Below are 24,595 nucleotides of genomic sequence, written 5' to 3'. Positions count from 1 at the left end.
CGGGTTCAAGATTGCTTTAGTGGAGCATTACTTGACTCCGCGAACGGTAGAGGTGCCAGACACAGAAATATGTATATACCGAACTCTGGGGGGAAAAGATTGTTTCAAGTGATGAACGGCTGAATCCCATACTGGATTGGGAACACCACCGTACTATCCTTTTTTTTTGGGGGGGGAGGGAGAAGGAAATGATATTTATGAGGATGTGAAAGTGAATGATATTGTGGAGAATATAATCATCCAAAGTGTTCTTCCATTGTTAAAGACGTTAACAAGTGGTAGTGCAGAATGGGTAACAAGAGCTATAAACAACTGTGATGAAGCATTGGAGGAAACATCACTCTCAAATGAAAAATTAAGGAGTCTATAGAACATCTTAAAGGAGAGATGGAGTAAGTATGAAGAAAGTTACACCAAATTAGAAGCAGCTGTTCTGAGGGAAGTTGATAAAAATCTGTGTGAATCAGAAAATACGAAGTATGAAAATGACCTAGAGGAATATATAACAATCATAAAGTTGCTTGAAGCAGAACTAGCTAATTCTTGCACAAAAACGCGAGTTGTGGACCCCCACCCCACCTGCTTCACTGCAAAATCACACTCCTACCCCTGCCCTATACCATCTCACACTCATGATACATCAAGCACAAATCCCAGCCACCTACACTCCCCCGAGACGCTACGGTGCATTACCCCGGCATAAAACCCGACACTCACCATCCATCTCAAGCATTCAACACCACACCACACCACGAGCAACAACTACCACCATGAAGATACGACGAGCTGTATGGGCACCGTCACTCGGATGCAACCAGCGAGTCCGAGGACCACACCACTTTCTCCAACTCCTCCGCTCCTCCACCACCACCTCCACCCTCTTCCTCACCTGCAATGAACAGGACAAGTACACCGCCACCACTGCCTGACCCGCCCTCCTCCGACACCCGCAGCCAGTCTACGCCACCTACGATACGCAAGTCTATCACCTCCAGTCATGGGGACATGACTTTTTCCCAGCAGACGGTGATAAAATGCAGCATAGTGCCCCCGTGAACACCCAGACACCCCCTCAAGGAGCCCAGAGAGGAGCAGCAGCAGCGCGCCGGGACTCGGAGCGACAATGGCCTAAGTCAGCCCAGGCCGCGTGCCTCTATGACCCGGAGCTTGCCCGCCGTCACCATAGCAGGAATACCAAATTATCTTCAGGGCGAGCCTTCACCAACCAGCTAAGGGGTAAAGCTGCCTATCCAGCTCCTGCCAGCACCCCAGAGACGGCCTGTAGCCACTCACTCCTCTTCAAGGAGATGGCCTGTACCCGCTCTGAGGGTTCTAAGGAGACGACCTGTAGCCGCTCTGAAGGTGTCTTCCTTGAGACGGCCTGTAGCCGTTTGCCCCTCGCCTTGAGACGGCCTGTAGCCGCTCTGAGAGTAACCAGGAGACAGCCTATAGCCACTCCCTCCTTAGTCAGGAGACGGCCTGTAGCCGCTCCGAAGGTGTTCTTCCTGAGATGGCCTGTAGCTGCTCAAACCCCCTCCTGCAGGAGACGGCCTGTAGCCACTCCCGCCTTCATCAGACAGCCTGTAGCCACTCCGAAGGTGTTCCCCCTGAGACGGCCTGTAGCCGCTCACCCCTCCTGAAGAAAATGGCCTGTAGCCGCTCTGAGGGTAATGAGGAGACAGCCTGTATTCGCTCCTGCCTTCGTCAGACGACCTGTAGCCGCTCTGAAGGTGTTCCCCCTGAGACAGCCTGTAGCCGCTCAACACCCTTCCTGAAGGAGACGGCCTGTAGCCGCTCCTGCCTTCATCAGACGGCCTGTAGCCGATATGAAGGTGTTCCCCCTGAGATGGCCTGTAGCCGCTCAACACCCCTCCTGCAGGAAACGGCCTGTAGCCGCTCCAAAGGTCCCCCTGGGTTTGCTGGCAGTCACCCAATCTCTCAGGCCATGGCCAGTAGCTGGGCCTTGGCGCCAGCCCGTAGCCACGCCCCTAGGAAGCCACGGCCAGTAGCTAGGCCCTATGGCAGGAGACGGCCTGTAGCCGCTCCGCTGCCTGTAGCTGACGCCTGTTCCCTGACCTCTGACACAGAGGAAGTCTCAGGCGTAGAGGAGTATTGGAGAGGCCCTGTAGTCTCACCTGGCCTCTGCTCCCTACAACTGGCTCTGGGGGAGACCCACCTGACAGAGCCTGATGCAGGCTGGTGCCGCAGCCCCTTCCTGTCGGTGCCGCCAAGCCCTGGGGACCGCAGCCCTCAGGAACCCCAGACTACCCCCAGAACTCCCGGGCGGGAACTCCCCGCACCTTGACGGCGGAGGTTCTCATCCTCCGTCAGGAGCCTGAACGACCATTTCAGGCAATTGTCTGGCCCCAGTCCTGAGGGACACACTCTTGTCCCCAACCCTGAGAGTGCAGGACCTTTCGCCACCCACACCCCTGGACGAGAACGGATGCCCCTGCATGTGATCTCGTGCCCTCTGAGTACGGAGGCCCCTGGTGGTGCCCAGCCCTGTCAGTAGCGGAGCTGTGCCGCCCCTCTTCCCATGCCCCTGGCGCCAGACGCAGACTGGAGTGACCCTAACTGTACAATATCAGTGATCAAAAAGTGCCTAGGCAGAACAATGAATTGACTTTGTTGCAGGAATCACCGACACTACCCAGTGTTAGAGATAATAATAGATACAGTGAACAGTGTACAGAATAATACAGTGACAAGATCAAAGTGGTAGAGAAAGTGATAATAATTAGTCAAAAGCAGAATACAAGTGGAGGGTAATAAAGTAAATATGCTGCCATCAGAAATTATCTCATACTACCATAATCAAAATCAGACCCCAGTGCCTTACACCACCCTCCCCAGTGTGAAATAACCTTAACAACTCCACATGTATAGAAACCCTGGACTTCCCTAATTGAGAATGCTCTGCCTTAAGTACTATTCACTGTGACTCAAAACAGTATCCTGCGAGATACTACTAACTAGATATAAGAGTTTATAATTGCCCAGTATACTTGTCTGTAACACCTACTTCTTCCCCTGTCTAACTAAGCAATACACGTGTAAGGTTGTTGCCTGGAGTTTTTGTGTCCTGCCTCTCTCTTATTTGTCTAAGCCCCAGTCTCGAAAGAGAGCCTCGTTATACGCTAGGCGTTTACGGAATGGGAAGCCAAGCCTAAAACACCTAGCATTACACAAACAGTAATGTATTCCATTAACCAATTCATAACCCTCAGAGCTGAACAACCTTCTACAGTACTGGTGTCAGTGATGCCAAGTTAGCACAAATAAAAAATAAATAAATAAACAATTATGGAAAAGGAACGAAGGTCACTGGTATGTTTTCATGACTCTACACTACAATCCCAAACAGTCAGGTGGTCACTTAATCTGATGTTTTTGCCCATATGGCACATGCACCATAATTTTATGAATTCTTCCGTGAATCATAGCAAATACCACGATGGGTTTAGGAAGATAAAAAACATTGCTAGGTGCGCCAGATGATTCTCTTCACATCTTTAACCCGTCACGTCCCAACCGATTTTCTGCCACTGACTCCCCCCAGTCCCAACCAATTTTGGAAAAAAATTTTGGCTAAAACCTCCGCTTTTGGTGAGAAACATCGAAAATTCATAGAGAAATCGCTCACCTGAGGTTTTAAATACTCGATACAGATAGCAGTACTCCTTACCTTACTGGGTTTTCTATCAGGCTGGCTCCAAAGAAAACGAGCTCTATAGGAGGGTAACTATTCCACACCACTCATAAATGGTATTTATTTATTTATTTGGTACGAATTTATATGTAGTTCAAGAGTATATTGGTTTTCAAATAGTAATATAGGCAATATAAGCATTGTTTCACTCACTAACACATCAACATACCTGACCTTTTTTGGCAACATTACCTGATCATCATTTCTGACTGTTTCTTCCTCTAATGCTATGTAAACTTTGTCCTCCACATTATCATTGATGGGGGAATCACTCTGGCCCTGAATGCCTTTACTGGCCAGGTCACTTGCAACAGGTGAATTGCCAAGACAATGGCGTGCAGGGGGGGGGAGGTCATGTGGGGTAAGGCATTGTCCCTGCCTAGCATCTTGTAGAGGAATAGAGGAAGGTCTCCCCTGTATATGTACCAAAAATCTCACGCGAAAATTGAAAATTGTGCAGATTATGAACCTTGCAATTGCGCGACATACCAGTACATCAACAGGTCTAGCTGTGACAAAACGTTGCGACATACCCATACGTCGACGAGATGCCTTGGGTTAAGAAAAATATTGTTACGTCCCAACCCCACACTACCACAGGTTCCAACAGCAGTAGTCCAGTATTGGAAGGATGTTGCCCAGTGAGTTATTCTTCCTATGGTCAACCTTTAGGTGTACAGTACACAAGATCAGCCCAGGCGTCGTGAATAAACACTGGCTTCTTAAGTTTACTGTCTTTATTTTCCAAATAACCTCACTTAATGCTTTCCAACTTCACTGTTTTCACAAGCACTGAAGTTATACAAACTTTACTAACTGCAATTACACTTAATGCTTGACAACACTTCACTATTTTCACAGGTACTGTTGATAAACAAACTTCACTAACACTTCACTGTTTTCACATGTACCGAAAATATACAAACTTCACTGACACAGCACTACACTCAACCTGAACTGAAAGCTGACTGAACTCGAACCAGTCTCTTCCCCATCCTAATAAAAGCTTCCTTGCTTCTCCAACATTCAAGAACGTGCTGGTCCTGTACCTACTCCTAGCAACAACAGTTACCAATTTGGAGACAACCAAAACATGCAAGGGTTTTCTTACATAACACTGTAAATTATTTACTGTACAAACTTAATTTCAATTACATCATTTAATAATCACATTAATGAAATATTAATTAGAAAAAGCATCAGAATTAATTAATATCTTATGAAATAACTACACTCACAAACAGCAGGCAAACTGGCAACTCTGACTCGTACCGAAACCTACTTCTCGAGCACCTAACTGGCAAATCCCACTTCTTAACACTACCCCCTCCCTAGTCCTTTGTCATCACGACAAAACTATACAATATATACAAACGTAATTAATCCTAATGAAACATCTAACTATACATAAAATAATCCTTCAACTTATCAGGTCTTCTTCTGTGCCACTTCCGACGACGTCCATGCTCCTCCAAACAGTCCATTCCTCCTGGAAGGTCTTGGTCCACTTCCTGATTCACATCTCCTGGGCAACTTTCACCATCCTCTTAAACTTCAGCTCTGTGGTCCTCCTCAACATCCTCGGCTGTGGGAGGGCACGATTCCTCGGAGACATCCCAGTTGTACTGTCCTGGCCCATGGTACTGCCACAGACGGTTCACATGTACCACCTTTAGGCGAGACTTTCTGCCTCCCCGAATCCGATATGTTATGTCTGATAGGCGGTCCAACACAGTGCAAGGCCCATCCCATGGGCTCTGCAGCTTCGGTGACTGTTCCTTCTTTCACTGAGGATTGTATAACCAGACTTGGTCACCATCCTTGAAGCTCAGCTCACTTGTCTCGGCATCATACTTGCACTTCATTACCTCTCCTGAAAACTTGAGGACTCCCCAAACTTGATGATGTACCTCAGCCAGCCTTTCCTGAAGGTGCTTCTCATAGCCAGTGGTGTCTGTAGGCAGCTCTTCACTAGGTGGTCTTCCCATTAACAAGTCAACAGGTAAGCATAAATCGTGGCCCAGTATCAGTTTTGCAGGGGTGTAGCTGGTAGACTCATGGATGCAGACAGATGTGCCATCTGCAACACAGGTAATTTCTGGTCCCATTCTGTTTGTCCCTCTACACAGTACTTGTCAAGTTTTCGTCCTAGGGTCTAGTTGAATTTCTCCACCATCCCATCTGACTGTGGCCTTAGTAGGGTCATCCTGGTCTTCTTGAACCCCAATAACTTGCAGCATTCATGGAACACAGCAGACTTGAAGTTTCTACCCTGGTCTGAATGTAGCTCTTGTGGCATTCCAAAACAACAAAAAAGCTGATCAACCAACACCTGAGCAACCGTCACAGCCTCTTGATCAGGGAGAGCATAGGCTTCGGGCCACTTTGTAAAGTTGTCCATGGTGACACACATATACCGGTTTCTTCTTTCAGTGAGTGGCAGAGGTCCAGCAATGTCCATTGTGACTCTTTCCATCAGTGCACCCACTTGGTACAGCTGAGGAGGGGCACAACCACGTTTCTTGGGTCCCTTCTTGGCACAACACACATCACAGGCCTGACACCACTCTTCAACATCCTGACGCATGCCAATCCAGAAGAACCTCTGTCACAGCTGGCTTAGAGTTTTCATCACTCCCAGGTGCCCACTAGTGATCTGGTTATGGGACTTAAACAAGATCTTGGACCTCATCTTCTTCGGAACCACCAGTTGCCAATACTTGTTGAGGCCCCATCAGGTGCCTCTCACTGACGCTCTAGTAGCCTGTTGTTCAAACGAAGAAGGTCCCACTGACTCCAGTAGCTCTTGGTTGAAGGGCTAAACCTAAAAACTTCTACCCAAGATGGTCGCTGCAGCCACTCCAGCACTGTTTGTAAATCTGCATCCTCCATCAGTGTCCTCTCTTCTTCTGACATCTCATACTTCTGCTGCTCTAGCTTGGCATCTATTTCCTCCTTAAGCTGTTGCTGTTCTTCCTTCATTTCCCCCATGAAAGCATCTAGCTGCCCTTGCATCCTCAGCTGTAATTCCCTCTGTTGTTCCTCTGATGCCTCTTGAAGTTGTTCATCCCATTCTTTTTCTTCTTCATGTTGTGCCTATAGTTGTTCACTTTGTGCTTGCAGTTGTTCCTTGAGTTTTTCTGTCCTTCATTCTGTGCCTGTAATTGTTCTGTGAGTTCTTTAGCTTGTGCCTGTAATTGTTCTTTGAGTTCTTTAGTCTGTGCCTGTATTAGTTCTTTGAGTTATGTCCATCCTTCCTTCTGTGCCTGTATTTGTGTTTGTCATAGCTTCATAATTGCAGCCAATGACACCTCATCCTCCTGCCCAGCTCAGGATCTTGTTTGCATCTGCTTCTCTGTCAAAGGTTAATCTCACTGCAACACTCTTAGTAATCCCACTCCTGACACCAGTGTTACGTCCCCACCCCACACTGCCACAAGCTCCAACAGCAGTAGTCCAGTATAGGAAGGAAGTTGCCTTGTGAGTCGTTCTTTCCGTGGTTCGCCTTTAGGTGTACAGTACACAAGATCAGCCCAGGTGTCCTGAATAAACATTGGCTTCTTAACCCCTTCGTATGCGGTGACATATTAGGCATCATTAGGGTCTTTCCTAGTAAATAGTGATGCCTTTGGCATCATAAAACCATAAAATATTTGCAAAAAAAAAGTTTTTGGTCGATTTGCATCATTTTTGGAGGCATTATAGCTTGCCCTGCTCTTATCAAAAGTAATGGGTTGGCAACTGTGGATCCCAATACCCGCGAGAGAGCAGACAGGTTTTTCAGTACCAAATGAGCTGTGAGTGGGGAAGGTACTGTGCAGTCTTGTCCCTTTAAATCTCCTGTATTACCCCTGGCCTGGCCATGCAACATATTTATGTATAGTTTTGGGGGCCTATTGTGATTAGATTTGGTGTTTGCAATAGGAAATTAGGAGTTTGTGAAGCGTTCCTGGTCGTTATCTGCTATTGGCCCAACAAAGATTGTGCTACTGTTTCTAATCAACTACACTGCCCCTACCCTGCACCAAATGTGAGTATTCAACTACAAAAATAGTGACAGTGAATCATGTGAATATAGTGTACATATCTAGTGTACAAGGAATTGGTGAAATACATGCAGGAGCTTAGAGGGAGGCGGTAAACTGCCCTACAGTCACAACACGGCATGGGTACACTGTAGTTTTTTGTATTTTTCTTAAAAACTGAAACATAGAAGAACCGTTCTGATCTCAAATGAAAGCCCATGAAATTCTGCATAAGATGATGACATAAAAATGTAACACTGCTGTGAAAAGTTTCTCACTAGAGCTCCCCGAATAAAAACTCTGTTGTCTGTCGGAAATAGATATTACTTTTTCGCTTCTTACTTGAAAACCATACCTCATATCAAAATGCTAATGATCCCATTCGAAATCTAATACAATTCTCTTTTCAATGATGGTCTAACATGTAGAGATAGATTAGTAAACATTCGAGTTATGATGTTGGGAAGTGAGATGAATGATCCCGAATGTTTATTCACACCGCCCTAACGTACGTATAGTGTGTTCTTTTGTGTGTTTTTTTTATTTCACTTATCATGTAGAAAAAACATCGACGAATAGGAATATGTGGGTTTTGTGGCAAAATAAATATGTCTGGTTGGTGAAAATAAGCCAAAAATACACTTTTTTGGAGTCCGCAGTGGGCGGCGGGAGATGGGGAGAAGGCGATGTGTTGTGGAACATGAAACTTATTAAAACTTAATGCGAGAGAAAGGGTTAAGTTCACTGTCTTTATTTTCCAAATAACTACACTTAATGCTTTCCAACTTCACTGTTTTCACAAGCACTGCAGTTATACTAACTTTATTAACTGCATTTACACTTAATGCTTGACAACACTATTTTCACAGGAACTGTTGATAAACAAACTTCACTAACATTTCAGTGTTTGCCAACACTTCACTGTTTTCACAAGTACCAAAAATATACGAACTTCACTGACACAGCACTATACTTAAACTGAAATGAAAGCCGACTGAACTGAAACTAATCTCTTCTCCATCCATAAGCTTCCTTGCTTCATTCTGGAACGTGCTGGTCCTGTACCTACCCCTAGCAACAACAGTTACCAATTTGTAGACAACAAAAACATGCAAGGAATTTTTTACATAACTATCTATCTATTGCCAGACGCCTCAATCCCGTTCGGGGTGGCCACAAACAAATTGCCTCCATGTCGCCCTGTCCCTCGCCATTTCACTGCCCTGCTCCCAATTCACACCCCCCTCTCTCGCATACCTCTCCACCCTATCACTCCATCTCATCCTCGGCCTCCCCCTCCCTCTCCCCCCCTCCACCTCACTCACATATACTCTCTTCGTCAGTCTTTCACCTTCCATCCTCTCCACATGGCCAAACCACCTCAGTGTATCCCTCCTAACGCTTCCTATCACATCCAAATCCACACCACAATGCTCCTTTATATCCTCATTTGTCAGCCTGTCTCTCCATGTGACTCCACAGGCTCCTCTTAAATAACTCATTTCCACTGCTCTCACTCTTGACTTATGTCCTTCCAATAACATCCAAGCTTCACTTCCATACGTTAGAGTTGGTATCACAATACTGTCATGTAGTAACTTTTTCACTTCCATGCTCACAGCCCTGTTTTTTATCACTGCTTTCAAGGAACCAGCAACTTTTCTTCCATGTTGTACCCTTTCAAGCACTTCACCCTCCAAACCTCCATCCTTACTCATCACACTACCCAAGTACTTAAACGTACTCACATTTTCCAATTCCTCACCATCCAACCTCGATGAACATTCACTGACTTCACCTCTCTCAAAGACCATCACTTTACACTTCCCTACATTCACCTTTAGATTCCGTTTCTTACACACTCTCCCAAAGTCATCCACCAAGCCCTGCAGCTCCCCTTCGTCTTCACTCAACAACACAGTATCATCTGCAAACAACAGTACAGGGAGTTTCCAAACACTACCCTCTCTCACCAGGGCCACTCCAACATCCACTACCCTACCTTGTACCTCTTTTATTATCCATGTACAGATTGAACAACCACGGAGACATGACACATCCCTGTTTCAACCCAATCTTCAAAGAGAAAAATTCACTCAGTTCACCATCCACACGCACTGCAGCCTTAGCGCCATCATACATACTCTTCACAGCATTCAATAACTTCCCATCTGCTCCATATAATCTTAATACTTTCCACAATCCTTGTCTATCCACCCTGTCATATGCTTTCTCCAGATCCATGAAAGCTGCATACAACTTCTTTCCCTTCTCTAGAAACTCTTCCACTAAAGATCTAAGAATGATTATCTGATCTACACAACCTCTTCCCTTCCTAAAGCCTCCCTGTTCTTCTCCAACTAATTTCTCTGTTCTCTCTCTAACTCTCAATAAGTATCCTACCATACACTTTTCCTATTATACAGTACTAAGAAGACAAATGCCCCTACAATTACCACATACTTCTTTTTCCCCTTTTCCTTTGTACAAGGGAATAATTATACCTGACTTCCAATCCTCTGGGACTCTACCTTCCTCCCAGGCTAATGTGCACATCTTCCACATTCATTCTACTGCTATCTCTCCCCCATGCTTCAGCATTTCACCACACACTCCATCAATTGCTGGGGCTTTCCCCAATTTAACTTTCTTCATTGCTTCCTCAACTTCTATCCTACTGATTTCTTCCAGTCTTCTCACCTCCCTCCTTCTCCCAGCCATTCCCCAGCCACTTATACTCGCATTACTTCCATCCTCTGTGTTCAACAATTCCTTAAAGTGTTCTCTCCATCTGCTCACTTTTTCTCCCTTCTCCACTGGTAATTTACCATTTTTATCTTTCCCTCTCCTGCTAACTTCACTTCCGCCCTGTCTTACTCTCTTCACCTCTTTCCAGAACATTTTCTTACAGTCCCTCCACTTTACACTCAAATTCCTTCCAAATTCCTCATCCACTCACTTCTTACTCTCTCCTACTAATCTTTTCACCTCTCTCCTTCTTTCTACATATAACTCTCTCTTCCGCCTCTCAACTTCTTCCACGCCCCTATTTCTCATCCATTCATTGTATGCTTTCTTCTTTTATGCCACAGCCAGTCTCACCTCTTCCTTCCACCACGCTGTTCCTTGCACCCCCTCCGTCTTCTCTTCATCCCACACACCACATCACATACCGCACATATTTCTTCTGTGAATATCCTGCACAAACTTTCCACGTCCCCTATCTGCTCCAATTCATATTTGCCCAATCGTTCCTCCACTTCTCTCTTATATTCTGCCTTTTTCTCATCCCCTTGTAACCTTTCCACTCTCCTTGCAAATATTCCTTCTTCCCGTCCTTCCCTTCTTCTATTTCTCCATCTTTTTTGGATCTTGATTCTGGCCACCAGCAAGTAGTGGTCAGAAAGTCCACTCCCCAAACCTCTATAAGCTCTTGCATCCATTACACATCTTCGCATCCTTTCATCCACACACACATAAGCAATCATTGCCTTCCTTTCAGTCAGTTCTCCACTCACCCTTCTCATCACTCGCCATGTATACCTGTGGATCATTTTATGCCTGAAGAGGGTATTGGCTATCACCAACCCCATCCCAGCACAAATGTCCACTAACGCACTGCCATTCTCATCTATCTCAGCAGGCACACCCCACTCACCAACACCTTCACATTCCCTACTTTACCATTCATATCACCGATCAAAAACACTCTCTCATTCCTTCCAAACTTTTCCATGCACACTTCCACATTTGTCCAGAACTCTTCTCTCACTCTGCTTGCATGATCTTGCTTTGGCACATACACGCACACAATCGCCTACATTTGTATTCCAATTTTCAATCTTACCCACACAATCCTTGACCCAACTGATCCATACTCTCTTATGTTCTTCTTCCATCTTTTACTCACAACTATACACACTCCTTCTTTTGCCCTCTCATTCTCACCTACTCCTGCACATATACCCCATCTATACTCCCATTCTCTCACACTCTCACCTTTCCATTTAGTTTCAGTTACTCCACATACATCAACTTTCGCACCCTCAAGCACCTGGACAATCTCTCTCTCTTTCACCTCATAATTCGCACCTCTTATATTCCATGTTGCAATTACCATGTCCTTTGTCCGGTCCTTGGTCATCATTTTTTGGTCAGTCCTTGTCCGAGGCTTCCTGTTCGTCTTTTTAGTTAGTTTTCCTGGGAGGGGCACTAACCCTCCGCCAACCATTTAGTCGCCTTGTACAACAAGCAGGGATACTGGGGGAGTATTCTTGAAAAGAGCCCTACCCCCAGGGGGTTACATAACACTGTAAATTATTTACCATAGAAACTTAATTTCAATGATATAATTTAATAATCATGTAAATAAAACATTACTGAGAAAAAGCATCAAAATTAATGCATAACTTACGAAATAACTACACTCACAAACAGAAGGGAAACTGGCAACTTTGACTTGTACCAAAACCTACTTCTTGAGCACCTAACTGGCAAATCGTGCTTCTTAACAGTATATTGATTTTAGAACTTAAAAAAATTGTTCCAGGGCCGGCCTGGGGTGCACGCAAATTTCTGAAACCCGCCGGCCATTGAGGGGCTCGGCAGCTAAGCCATACCTAAGAGTGTTTGTTTCCGGTGCAATGGAAGAATCCTACTCTATGCACTGAAAGATGGATTTCATTTCCCAGTTTCCCAGCTGTAGGTTATGTTAGGTTTGCTTTAATTAATAAGCACAATTAAACTAGGTTAGGTTAGGTTTAGTTAAACACTTAGGACAGTCCCTTCTGCCATTACGCTGATGAATCAAACGAGAGCTGTTACAGCCAAACAACTAAAAACAACAGAGAAACGGATTTAACAAGAAACGTTTATAGATGAGTAATGCATTACAGTATCAGCAATTACCAATAAATGTCATTTTCTGGAAGGCGTCAAGAATTAGCGAATTTCAAGAATTTTCAAGGGGGGTCTGGAACATAACCCTCGCTAATTTGAGGGAGTTTCACTCTCATTGTATATGTCATGACCAAATTGCCTAGCCCCTGGCTTCTACGCTCCTCATGAGGCAATGTAGAATTCGATGATGGATGGATGGAATACAATATATATATATATATATATATATATATATATATATATATATATATATCATCATATGGACCTTTCCCACCCTAGGGCAGGGTGAGGAGTAGCAATGTCCAGACAGCCAAAAATTGCCCAATCCAATAGGCCACGCTTCCATTCACTCATCATTCAAGCCCCCGGAATCCTGGCTCTATCAGACACGCCAAAAACATTCACCACGTTCTGTAGCTTCACATAATCGTATCTGACGGAGTCAATCCAGACGCTGCCACATTAAAAAGGGGTGCCAAAAATCCCTGATCATGCACTACTCCTCACAAAATTCATCCAGCCAGCTCGATCTCCTGTCAGTTCCCTAGCTTCACCGACTTCCACACCTCTCTTCCTCACACATTCATCCACCATATCTCTCCACCTTCTCCTTGGCCTACTTCGCCTCCTCCCTCCTTCGAATTCGCTCAGATATACCTTCTTCACCACTCTATTGTTATCCATTCTCTCCACGTGACCATACCATCTCAGTACACTCTCTTCAATTCTGGTGTCCACTGACTTCTTCACTCCGCATCTTTCACGAATCACATTATTTCGTATCCTATCCACCCTCTGTACTCCACATGCATTCCTCAGCAGTCCCATCTCCACTGCTCTTACTCTTGACTTTTCATTTTCATGCCACACCATAGACTCACATCCATATTTTATGTTGGCACTAACACTCCTTCATGTAAGCCTCATGGAGCAGCAACACTCAAGCCTCTGTTTCTTATCAAGGCCTTCATTGCACCAGCTACTTTTCTTCCTTGTGTCACTCTGCTTTCAACTTCTTTTGGACATTTTCCTCTCTTTTCCATCACTGTGCCCAAGTATTTGAACTCTCTCACCAATTCCAGTCTCTCTGTCCATTCACTGTTACATTGCACTGGGAGTCACCTTCTCTCTCAATAACCATCACTTTACACTTTTCTACATTTACTCTCAAGGAACAATGCTTACAGACATCAGCAAAACTCTGCACTAGCCTACCAAGTTCTTGTCCGGTACTTGCAAGCAGTACTGCATCATCAGCATACAACAAATTTGAGATATTCCATCCATCACCATTCATTACCAATGCCATCCCTCTCTCCATTAGTCGTGTTTTTACTTCTCTCATCATCCCATCCATATATATACTGAACAACCATGGGGACATCACACAACCTTGTCGCACGCCCACACTGATCGTGAACCATTCACTTAGATGCCCATTAACCCTTACACATGCTTCACTACCATCATAAAACTCTTGACGGCACCTAGCAGCTTGTCCTCTACACCGTACATACGCAGAACTTTCCACAATCCTTCTCTGTCCACTTTGTCATATGCTTTTTCCATATCCATGAATGCCATAAACACCTTATGGTCCTTCTCACAAGCCTTCTCTACTATCTGTCTCACTGCAAATATTTGGTCCACACATCCTCTGCCACTCCTAATGTACCCCTGTTCATCACTCACTAGGACTTCTGATATCTCTCTTACTTTCTCTATAATAATTCTTCCATATACCTTCCCTACCACATTCAGTAAGCTTATGCCACGATTATTCTTGCACTCACTTCGCTCATCTTTATTTTTGTACAGGGGTACAATCACAGCCTTTTTCCACTCTGCAGGCACAGTTTCACTCATCCATGCCTTCTTACATTATCTCCAACAAGCACTTCATTCCATTCTCTCCAGTACATTTAAGCATCTCTGCATACACCTCATCAACCCCAGCAGCTTTCCCATTTTTCAGCCGCTTCACAACACTCTTCACCTGTGCGAGTGTCACGTCTCCTGGCACTGCATTCCTTCTCTGCACACCCCCAAAACCAATCATATTTACAGTTGCTCTGCTCTCTCTATTCCCATTCATCAGGCTTTCAAAATATTCGTTCCATCTGGTCCTTACTCCATCTCCATGGGTTAATAATCTACCACCTGCATCCTTCACACCATCCCATTTCTTTCCACTTTCACTTCTACATTTCCGCACCTCTTTCCAGAGTAACTTTCTATTTTCAGAGTAGTTCGCATTCATTTTTCTTCCTAGATCCTCATTTACCTCTTTCTTTTTCCTCTTCACTAGTCTCTTTATGTGCTTCATGCTCTCAACATATTCAGTTCTTATTTCAACTGAACCCTCATCCTGTAACCACTTTAGCCACTTCTTCCTCTTTTCCTCTACCGCTCTCTTTACCTCCTCATCCCACCATGCCGTACCTTTCTTCTTTGTTGTTACTCCTGCCACACCACACACCGCTTTAGCATTCCTAACTAGGCAATCCCTATATGCATTCCACAGTCTGTCCAGTTCCATTTCATTCCAGTTCAGTAATTCTAACTCGTCCTCTACTTTGGTCCTGTTTTCATCTGCCACTTCTTTGATCCTCAGCTTCTCAACTTTCATTCTTTCTCCCTGACTGCTCCTCTCTCTCCTGATCCACCTCACTCCTCGCAGCTTGATCTTGCATAACACAATCATCTATTTGAAGGTTGGATTGAAACAGGGATGTGTCATGTCTCCATATGTGGACGGGGTTACAAAATAGATACAAGGTAAGGCAGTGGATGTTGGAGCAGGCCTAATGAGAGAGGGCAGTGTTTGGAAACTCCCTGTGCTCTTGTTTGCAGGTGATACTGTGTTGTTAAAGTAAGACGAAGGGGAGCTGCAAGGCTTGGCTGATATATATATATATATATATATATATATATATATGTATATATATATATCATCAGCTCCCCCAACCTTTTCCACGGATTCCTTGACTGAGCCAATCTTTGCCACGTTTTCCCTGCAAATTTCTCTATCTCATCTCCCCATCTCCTGTTTGGCCTTTTTCTGCTACGCTTACATTCTCTTGGTGTCCAGTCAGTCAGCCTCTTGCTCCATCGGTTATCCCTTATTCTTGCTATATGGCCTGCCCACCTCCATTTCTGTTCTTTTATAACTTCTATAATATCTTTGACTTTAGTCTGCTCTCTCACTCAAGTTGAACTTTTCCTGTCTCTTAAAGATATTCCCAACATTGACCTTTCCATTGCTCTCTGAGAACGGATTAATTTATTTTCCATTGATTTTGTTAGTTTCCGGGTCTCACAACCATACGTCATACCTGGAATTATACATTCGTTATATACTTTTCGTTTCATACAAACTGGCAAGCTACTTTTCATAATGTCTCGATGTTTACCGAAAGCTTTCCATCCAATTGTAATGCGTCTTTTGATTTCGCTATCATGATCTTTCGTTAATTTTAGTATTTGTCCCAAGTAGCTGTACTCCTCAACTTCTTCAAGAATTTCATCGCTTATTCTGATGACGCTCTTTGGTGTTTGTGGATTAAACATTACTTTAGTGTTACTTCGGTTCATCTTCAGTCCTACTTTCAGACTTTCTCTGTTCAGGTCATTTAACATTTCTTGCAATGCCTCCGCTGTTTCTGAGATTAGGACAATGTCATCTGCAAATCTTAAATGGTTTAGCTTTTCTCCATCAATTTTCACTCCCAGTCTAGCTTTCTGAGAATACTTTCTAGGCATGCTGTAAATAATTTTAGTGAAATTGTATCTCCCTGACGCACGCCCTTTTCAATCTTAATTTTTTCTGAGTCCTTATGTAATTTAACTGTAGCAGTTCCCTCTTTATATATATTTTCGAGCAGGTTTACAATGTTCTCATTCAATCCTTGTTCTCACAATGAATTTATAATTGCTATATGCTCCACTGAGTCGAAAGCCTTTTCGTAATCAACAAAACCTAAGCATAGTGGTATATATATATACCTATGTACAGTATACTGTAAACTCTCAATTATCTATTGTTGCAATATCCAACCCTTTCTGCTCAGTCTGTTAAACAGTATCCGGCAGAAGTTGGCAATATCTGGCGCTGAAATGGAAAGAAATTTTCGGTACTGTACATTTTTCGTCAGTAATGTGTATCATCTGGCTCACATGGGCAGACCCCGCAGCACTGTAACACATGCTAACCATTCACAATGCACTGAGGAATCAGTCCAACCGACATGGCAAGGCAACCATCGCCCCCCCCCCCCCGTACCTCGCCCGTCGACGTCCTTTGTGGCCCCTCAGTGCTCTGTGCTTTATTGCTCTGACAACTGTACGCTAGTTCCGTGTGATGGCCGACTTTGTGGCTTTTTTGCCGATAACAACACTAGGTGAGTATGATTATGATTATATTATGTACTGTATTGCTGTTCTATATGTGCACTCACGAACAATAATTTCTGCTTAGGGGTGCCCCCTTCCTACCCCTGTATACCCAGGGAAGAGAGGATGGGGAACAAAACGAGCTCCACCCGCCTCTGCCCCAGCTATCAACCAAGCCTTGCAGCTCCCTTTTGTCGTCATTTAACAACACGGTATCACCTGCAAACAAGAGTACAGGGAGTTTCCAAACACTGCCCTCTCTCATTAGGCCTGCTCCAACATCCATTGCCTTACCTTGTATCTATTTTGTAACCCTGTCCATATACGGAGACATGACACATCCCTGTTTCAATCCAACCTTCAAACAGAAAATTTCACCCAGTTCACACTCCACACGCACTGCAGCATTAGCACCCTTATACATAGGCCTACTCTTCACGGCATTCAACAACTGCCCATTTACTCCAGATATTCTTAATACTTTCCCCATTCCTTGTCTATCCACCTTTTCATATGCTTCCTCCAAATCCATGAAGGCCTCATACAACTTCTTTCCCTAATCTAGAAACTTTTCCACTAAAGACCTAAGAATGCATATCTGATCTACACAGATAATAGTAAATATTATCATGATAAAACTCACTAAAGATGCTGACAGATTTACATTTGACTTTTGTGTGTGTGTGTTGTTTTGATTTTTCATAACAGGCCAAGTTTTTAGACTCCAAACCATGCCTCAGAAGTCTCTTCCAAATGGTCTACAAGTCATCCTTAGTGTGTGTGAAAAATGGCTTTCAGCACGTCTTAAATGCTGCCAAATACACTGCAATTCCATGCCTAAAACACATCACTAACCTGTTGAAGTGTGCCGAGCCCGTAAAATACATGATGGCTGGAGCAAACTCAGCATAAGGCACCACAATGATGTCAAGTCGTCGGTGCTGTAAATTAAACACGCAGGTGAGGCAGGGATGTAGCAATGATAAAATGTCAATGAGGTGTAGTATAATAATAATAATAATAACTAGAATGGCACTCAGTAGAGCACATACCTCCGCCAACGCCCTATCTGGCAATGTTAAAGTGAAAAAAAAAAAAAAATGGATCCGTACCTTTATCCGGATCCGCACCAAAATTTAATGGAATGTATTCTGGGCCAAGGCCCATTCTTCTACCAAGTTTCGTGGAAATTCATTCAGTAGTTTTTTGTGTAATCTTGCTCAAAGACCAACCAACCAACAAACAATCAAATGGACAGAGGTGAAGACAACCTCCATGGTGGAGGTAATAGCAGCAGCAACAGCAGCAGCAATAGTTGTAGTAGTAGTTGTAGCAGTAGCAGCAGCAACAGCAGCAGTAGTAGTAGTAGTAGTAGTAGAAATCCCTCTCTGTCAGGCCAAGCAGGTATTTTGTTCATGAATTATTTGTTGCTAAAATCTTTAGTCTCTTGCCACCAAATGTATTGAGCGTTTCCTTAGAAAGTATTATTGTAATGCTAGGTGAAAAAGGTCCGACTCCTCGGTCCTAAAGCACCTAACGTGTAGCGGGGTCCTCTTTCGAGACTGGAGCTTAATGCAATGAAAGAGAGGCAGGACACAAAAACTTCAGCCAATAACCTTTTACACGTATATTACCACAGTCAGACACAGGACAAAAGCAGCAGATATTACAACACAATATATGACACAGAAATAAAACCTTAACTAGGATTTTAGTATCTCGCAGGATACTGGCTTAACTAGCACTGTTGCCAATACAGAAAGTCTAGTGTACAGGTATACAGGGAACACGGGCGCGCGTGAGAGCCCAGGGAGAGAGACTCACACGGGGGGGGGGAGGGGGAAGGACTCGTGACGTACCAGAACAGAGTTATGGTAATATTGGGAGAGGGAAAGTATTATTAATTCAAACTTAATATCATCTGATAGAAAAAGGGTTTTGACATTTGGTTCTATCTCTTGTTTACGTTTATGCTAGCTGTTGGGAGGAGATTCTTTAGGAAGCGGGGGAGTGGAGGGACACTGGATATTCACTGTGTTTAAGGTAATATAAACAGGAGGATATTATTCACATTTTCTCTATTATTTTCTGGTAACAAGGGACATGGGTATATTTTCACTATAGAGGATTCCTCGGGGGAAGAATCTTACTGGTTTTCTACAAGGGCGTCACTTGTGAGTCGGATTCCTCAGAACTCACAAACTGTACTCGTTCTTACTCATCCACCCGTGATTTCACACGCCCCGATATTTGAGGATTCCTCGGGGGAAGAGTCTTACTGGTTTTCTACAAGGGCGTCACTTGTGAGTCGGATTCCTCAGAACTCACAAACTGTACTCGTTCTTACTCATCCACCCGTGATTTCACTCGCCCCGATATTTGACATTCATTAAGTCACTGTATCACTGTAACTTGTTTCTAGGGCAACGTCACACTTAACATAATTTCACTTCACTAGTTCTGGGGCAACACCACACTTAACATAATTCACTCATGTAGTGGGGGCGGCGGGGAGACACGCCGGCGTCTATTCTGCCGGGCCAGGGGCACCGCCAAGATAGGGCGTGCCAAGAGGGCACGGGACGGCTCGCAGGGGCGTCCTCTCGCGTCCAGTGCTGCAGGTGGCATAGGAGCCCGTAGTCTCCGGGCTAGATTTAGGGGTGTGGCCCTCAGGGCTGGGGGCTGAACAGATCCAGGAATCTCTGGCTCAGGTTGCGTCCAGAGGTAGAGATCTTATGCCGCCTCTTGGGCGACGAGAGGTCGCGCCTGGGTGTCCTGGGGAGGGCCTGAAGGAACTGAGGACTGCAGTCCCCAGAGTCGAGGGGCGCCATCAGGGAGGGGCTGCGGCACCGACCAGCATTAGGGTCCATCAGGTGGGTCTTCTCCAGGGCCAGGCGTAGGGACCGGAGGCCAGGGGAAGCCATTAGGCCTTGCAGGGTCTCTCTGGTGCTGGGGAGCCAGGCGCCTGCCTCACGCAGGGACGATGACAACACCTCCTTGTGGCCGTGGGGCCCGGCAATTGGCCGTGGCTGACCAGGGACGCAACTATAGGGCGCCAAGGCCCAGCAATTGGCCGTGGCCTGTGTGGGGGAGTCAGCACGCCTCTGGTCACCTCTTGAGCGACAGGTGCCGTCTTCTTCTGCAGGAAGGTGGAGCGGCAGTAGGCCGTCTCAGGGGCAGTGCCTTTAGAGCGGCAATTGGCCGTCTGACGAAGGTGGGAGCGGCAGTAGGCCGTCTCCTTCTGCAGGAGGGTGGAGCGGCAGTAGCCCATCTCAGGGGCAGTGCCTTCGGAGCAGCAATTGGCCGTCTGGCGAAGGTTGGAGCGGCAGTAGGCCGTCTCCTTCTGCAAGAGGGTAGAGCGGCAGTATGCCATCTCAGGGGCAGCGCCTTCAGAGCGGCAGTAGGCCGTCTCCTTTGGCAGGAGGGAGGAGCGGCAATCGGTCATCTCAGGGGCAGCACCTTCAGAGCGGCAGTAGGCCGTCTCCTTCAGCAGGAGGGAGGAGCGGCAATCGGCCGTCTCAGGGGCGGCACCTTCAGAGCGGCAGTAGGCCGTCTCCTTTGGCAGGAGGGAGGAGCGGCAATCGGCCACCTCAGGGGCAGCACCTTCAGAGCGGCAGTAGGCCGTCTCCTTCAGAAGGAGGGAGGAGCAGCAATCGGCCATCTCAGGGGCAGCAACTTCAGAGTGGCAGTAGGCTGTCTCCTTCAGAAGGAGGGAGGAGCGGCAGTAGGCCGTCTCCTTCAGAAGGAGGGAGGAGCGGCAGTAGGCCGTCTTGGGGGCAGCACCTTCAGAGCGGCAGTAGGCCGTCTCGGGGGCAACACCTTCAGAGTGGCAGTAGGCCATCTCCTTTGGCAGGAGGGAGGAGCGGCAGTAGGCCGTCTCCTTGGGCAGAAGAGAAGAGCGGCAGTAGGCCGTCTCGAGGGAAACACCTTCAGTGCGATGCTTGGCCGACTGACGAAGGCGGGAGCGGCAGTTGGCCGTCTCCAGAGGGGCGCTGTCAGGAACTGAGATATCAGCTCCACCCCAGGCTGATCCGGCAATCCTACTCCCCGAAGGTAGTGCCCTCCTCCTGCTAGGGTGGCGGTGTGACAGTTGGGTGTTATAAGGGCGCACGGCCCGGGCTGCCTTATGCCATTGTCGCATGGGATCCCCTAGTGTGGATGCGGCTAATCCGTGGGGTCCAGGTAGGGGTGTCGTTGCTTTTCTGGGGGCACTATGGTGTTTTTCTCTGACCTTGTTTTGGGGGGCACTATTTTGTAAGCCACGCATTTCACCATTCTCCCCTTGGAAAAAGTCACGTCCCCGTGGCTGGAGGTGGTATACATGAGTGTTGTGGGTGGCATATGCAGGCTGGAGATGCTGGAGTAGGGCCTGCTAAGCGGTGGTGTAAGAGTTTTGTTCCTGCTCTGTGTTGCCGGTGAGGAAGAGCGTGGAGGCAGTGAGGGTGGAGCGGAGGAGGGTAAGCAGGTGGTGTGGTCCTCGGAGTCAACGATTCTTGCCGATGGTAGGCACCCATATGGCTCGTCTCACCTTCATCCTGGTCGGTGTTGTTGCTGGTGTGGTAGGGGGCTGTATGCTGGACACTGAGGGCTGGGGCCGGGTTTTGTGCTGTGGTAATGAAGCGCCGAGTCTCTGGGGAGTGTAGGTGGAGGGGATTTGGGCCTGATGTATCATAATGGTGTGAAGTTGTGGGGAGGCGGGAGGTGTAGGGGTATGGGTGTATCGGGCGGGTGGGCGTGAGAGTCAGCCGGAGCGGGTGGTGGTGGTTCTGAGGGTGTGGGTGAGTGGGGAAGTGGGCGTGCGGGGTGGGTGGGGTTGGTTAGCATGGGCTGTTGCGCGTGTTGGGGGGCGTGGTGGGGGGTGAGGCCATCGGAGTGGGCGTGCGCAAGGGTGGTGAGGAGAGGGTGGTGGTAGTGGTGTCTTGAGGGGGTGGCGGCATGGGCGGGACACATGGGCTTGGACAGAGAGGGTGGTGCAGCGGAGGGAAGGGGTGAGAGTGAGCGAGGGGAGGTTGGTGTGGCGGGTGAGATGTCAGGTGAGGTGCGGGGGGTGGTGGCGGTGGGGGAGGCTGAGGTGGTAGGGGGGGTGGAGGGGAAAGGCGAGGAGGAAACATAGCACTCGTATGTGGAAGTGACAGGCAGTGCGGGAGCAGGGGGAGGTTAGGGGTGTGGGGTCCGGGTGGCAGAGGTGGGCGTGCAGAAGGGGCGCACATGGTGGTTTCAGAGGGTGCGCGGGGTGCCGTGGTATTCTACGACAACCTGGTAGAGGTTTGGAACATGGGTGATTTTGTGGGGCCCCGTGAAGCGAGGGGCGAGTTTGTGGGGGGTGGGAAGTTGGTCGATGACGACAGTGTCGCCCGGGCTGAAGGGGTTGGAGGCGGTATTGGGGCCGAGGTCTAGCGTTTTCTGTAAGTGGTGCAGTCGGCCCTTCACAAGGTGCAATGGGTCTGTAGTGGGGGCGGAGGCAGGTGGTTGCAGGTGTTGGCGCAGGGGCAGCAGGAGAGGGGATTTGCCAAATATTCGCTCATGTGGGGAAACCCGGTTCTCCTGGGGACAGGAATTTATGCCCCACTGAATGATTTTCACATGGGCCGGCCAGTCGTCGTCTTTTGTAGCCTTGATGCGTGTACGTAGTTGGTTCATAAGAGTACGATGACTACGTTCACACACTGCGTTTCCCTGTGGCCAATAAGGCGAGGAGTGCAAGATTTTATATCCGAAGATCCTGGCGAGTTCCTCCCAGATTTTTCCGGAGAACTCTAGGACATTGTAAAAATGAATGGCTTGAGGGATGCCAAAATAAGGGAATACATGCCGGAGAAGGGCATCGGCGACAGTGACGGCATGATGCTCTTTCGCCGGACAGGCTACTACAAATTTTGAATATGTGTCAACAAAGGTGATCGCATATTTGTACCCAGATTTGGAAGGGAGGGGGCCTACTACATCTATCGCCAGGAGTTGCCAGGGTTTATGGGCGGTGATGTGGCCCGAGGGTCCGGCGGTCCGGGTGACATCTTTTCCCACCACACAGGCGCGGCAAGTTTGAATGATTTCTTTGGCTAGGGTGGAGGGGTTGGGCATCCAGTAAGTGTCGTTAAACACTTGTACTATAGTCTTGGTACCCAGGTGGATGCCGTTATGGGCATGGAGGTGGCGCAGGGCGTCATGTGCCACATTGGGGATCAGTAGGATATGCCCGGACGGGGTTAGAAGGTGGTCGCCTTGTCGGCATAGTTTAGTGAACAGGTGGGCGGGAATCCAGGAGGGCCGTTCCTTACGGTGCCATAGGTGTAAGAGGTCTGAATCTGGCTGTACCGCATGAATGGGGAGGCGGGAGAGGGGATCTGCGTTGGTATGTAGCTTCCCAGGCCTGTAGGAAATTTCATACTGAAATTCTTCCAGGGTTTCGTGCCACCTGACGAGTTGGGCGTTATGAGTCAGACTGGCGTAACCACTGGAGGGACTGGTGGTCAGTGATGATCATGAGCTGGGTCCCGGAAAGGTAAGCCCTAAGGAGTTGGAGGGCCCAAATTATGCCAAGGCATTCTCGCTTGGTTGCGGCATAATTCTTCTCGGCTGGATTTAGGGTGCGGCTGGCACATGCAATGATGTGTTCTTGGCCGGCTTGTACCTGGGTGAGCACGGCGCCTATTGTGGTGAGAGAAACATCTGTGTAGAGGCGAAAAGGGAGGGCATAATCGAGAAAGGCCACGATGGGAGCAGAGACGAGTTTGTCTTTCAGCTGTTGGAAAGCAACTCACCTTTCTTCGGTCCATATGAACTGTTCCCCCTTCCTGGTCAGATCGTGAAGAGGCTTTGCAATTTGTGTGAACCCCTTCACGAAACGACGATAGTAGGACGTGAGTCCTAGGAAGGCGCGGACGCCGTGGACATCCTGCGGTGGCGGTATGTCTGCTATGACGCGGAGCTTGTCAGGGTCCGGGGAGATTCCTGCCTGAGAGATAATATGTCCCAGGAACGAGACAGTCCTGGCGACCAGGACACACTTAGAGGGGTGAAGTTTGAGGCCTGCCTGGCGGATCCTAGTAAAGACTCGGTGGAGGCGCTGCAAATGGTCGGCCCAGGTCTGGTTAAAAATGATGACGTCGTCCAAATAGGCCAGACATATCTCCCAAGTGAGGCTGCTCAGGACAGATTCCATTAGCCGGGAGAAGATGGCAGGGGCATTGCAAAGGTCAAACGGCAGGACATTGAATTCGAAGTGTCGGCCGTTGCTCGTGGAAAAGGCTGTTTTGCTTCGGTGTTCTGGGTGTACAGGGACCTGCCAGTACCCAGACTGGAGGTCGAGGGTAGAGAACCACGATGCCCCGTAAGGGGAATCTAAGGAATCATCGATTCGTGGGAAGGGAGTGGCATCTTTGACGGTAACGTCGTTCAGGTGGCGGTAATCAATGCAAAATTGCATCGTGCCATCCTTCTTCTTTACTAGAACAATGGGAGAGGACCAAGGGCTGGTGGAGGGGGAAATGACGCCGGCCTCGATCATTTCACGTACTTGGCGGTCCTCTTCCTTTGTCGGGGCTTCTTGCATCGGGAAGGCTGTCTA

At 47.3% G+C, this 24,595-nt stretch overlaps 1 protein-coding gene across 1 annotated transcript in view; it reads right to left on the bottom strand.

Moving 5' to 3' along the window:
- LOC145394071 (DNA polymerase lambda-like) overlaps positions 1 to 24,595 on the bottom strand; it is a 342,275-nt gene that overhangs the window by 148,985 nt on the left and 168,695 nt on the right. Inside the window, exon 7 of the mRNA XM_080268039.1 lies at positions 17,884 to 17,969. Within this exon, the coding sequence (XP_080124165.1) occupies positions 17,884 to 17,969 (86 nt within the window). The remainder of the gene's footprint in view (positions 1 to 17,883; positions 17,970 to 24,595) is intronic.

The sequence above is a fragment of the Coenobita brevimanus genome, chromosome 26 (assembly GCF_032717465.1).
Source record: "Coenobita brevimanus isolate Jiangsu-jjx chromosome 26, ASM3271746v2, whole genome shotgun sequence".
Taxonomy (NCBI): domain Eukaryota; kingdom Metazoa; phylum Arthropoda; class Malacostraca; order Decapoda; family Coenobitidae; genus Coenobita; species Coenobita brevimanus.
The sequence above is the reverse complement of the archived record's forward strand: the minus strand, read 5'-3'. Positions and strand labels throughout refer to the sequence as shown.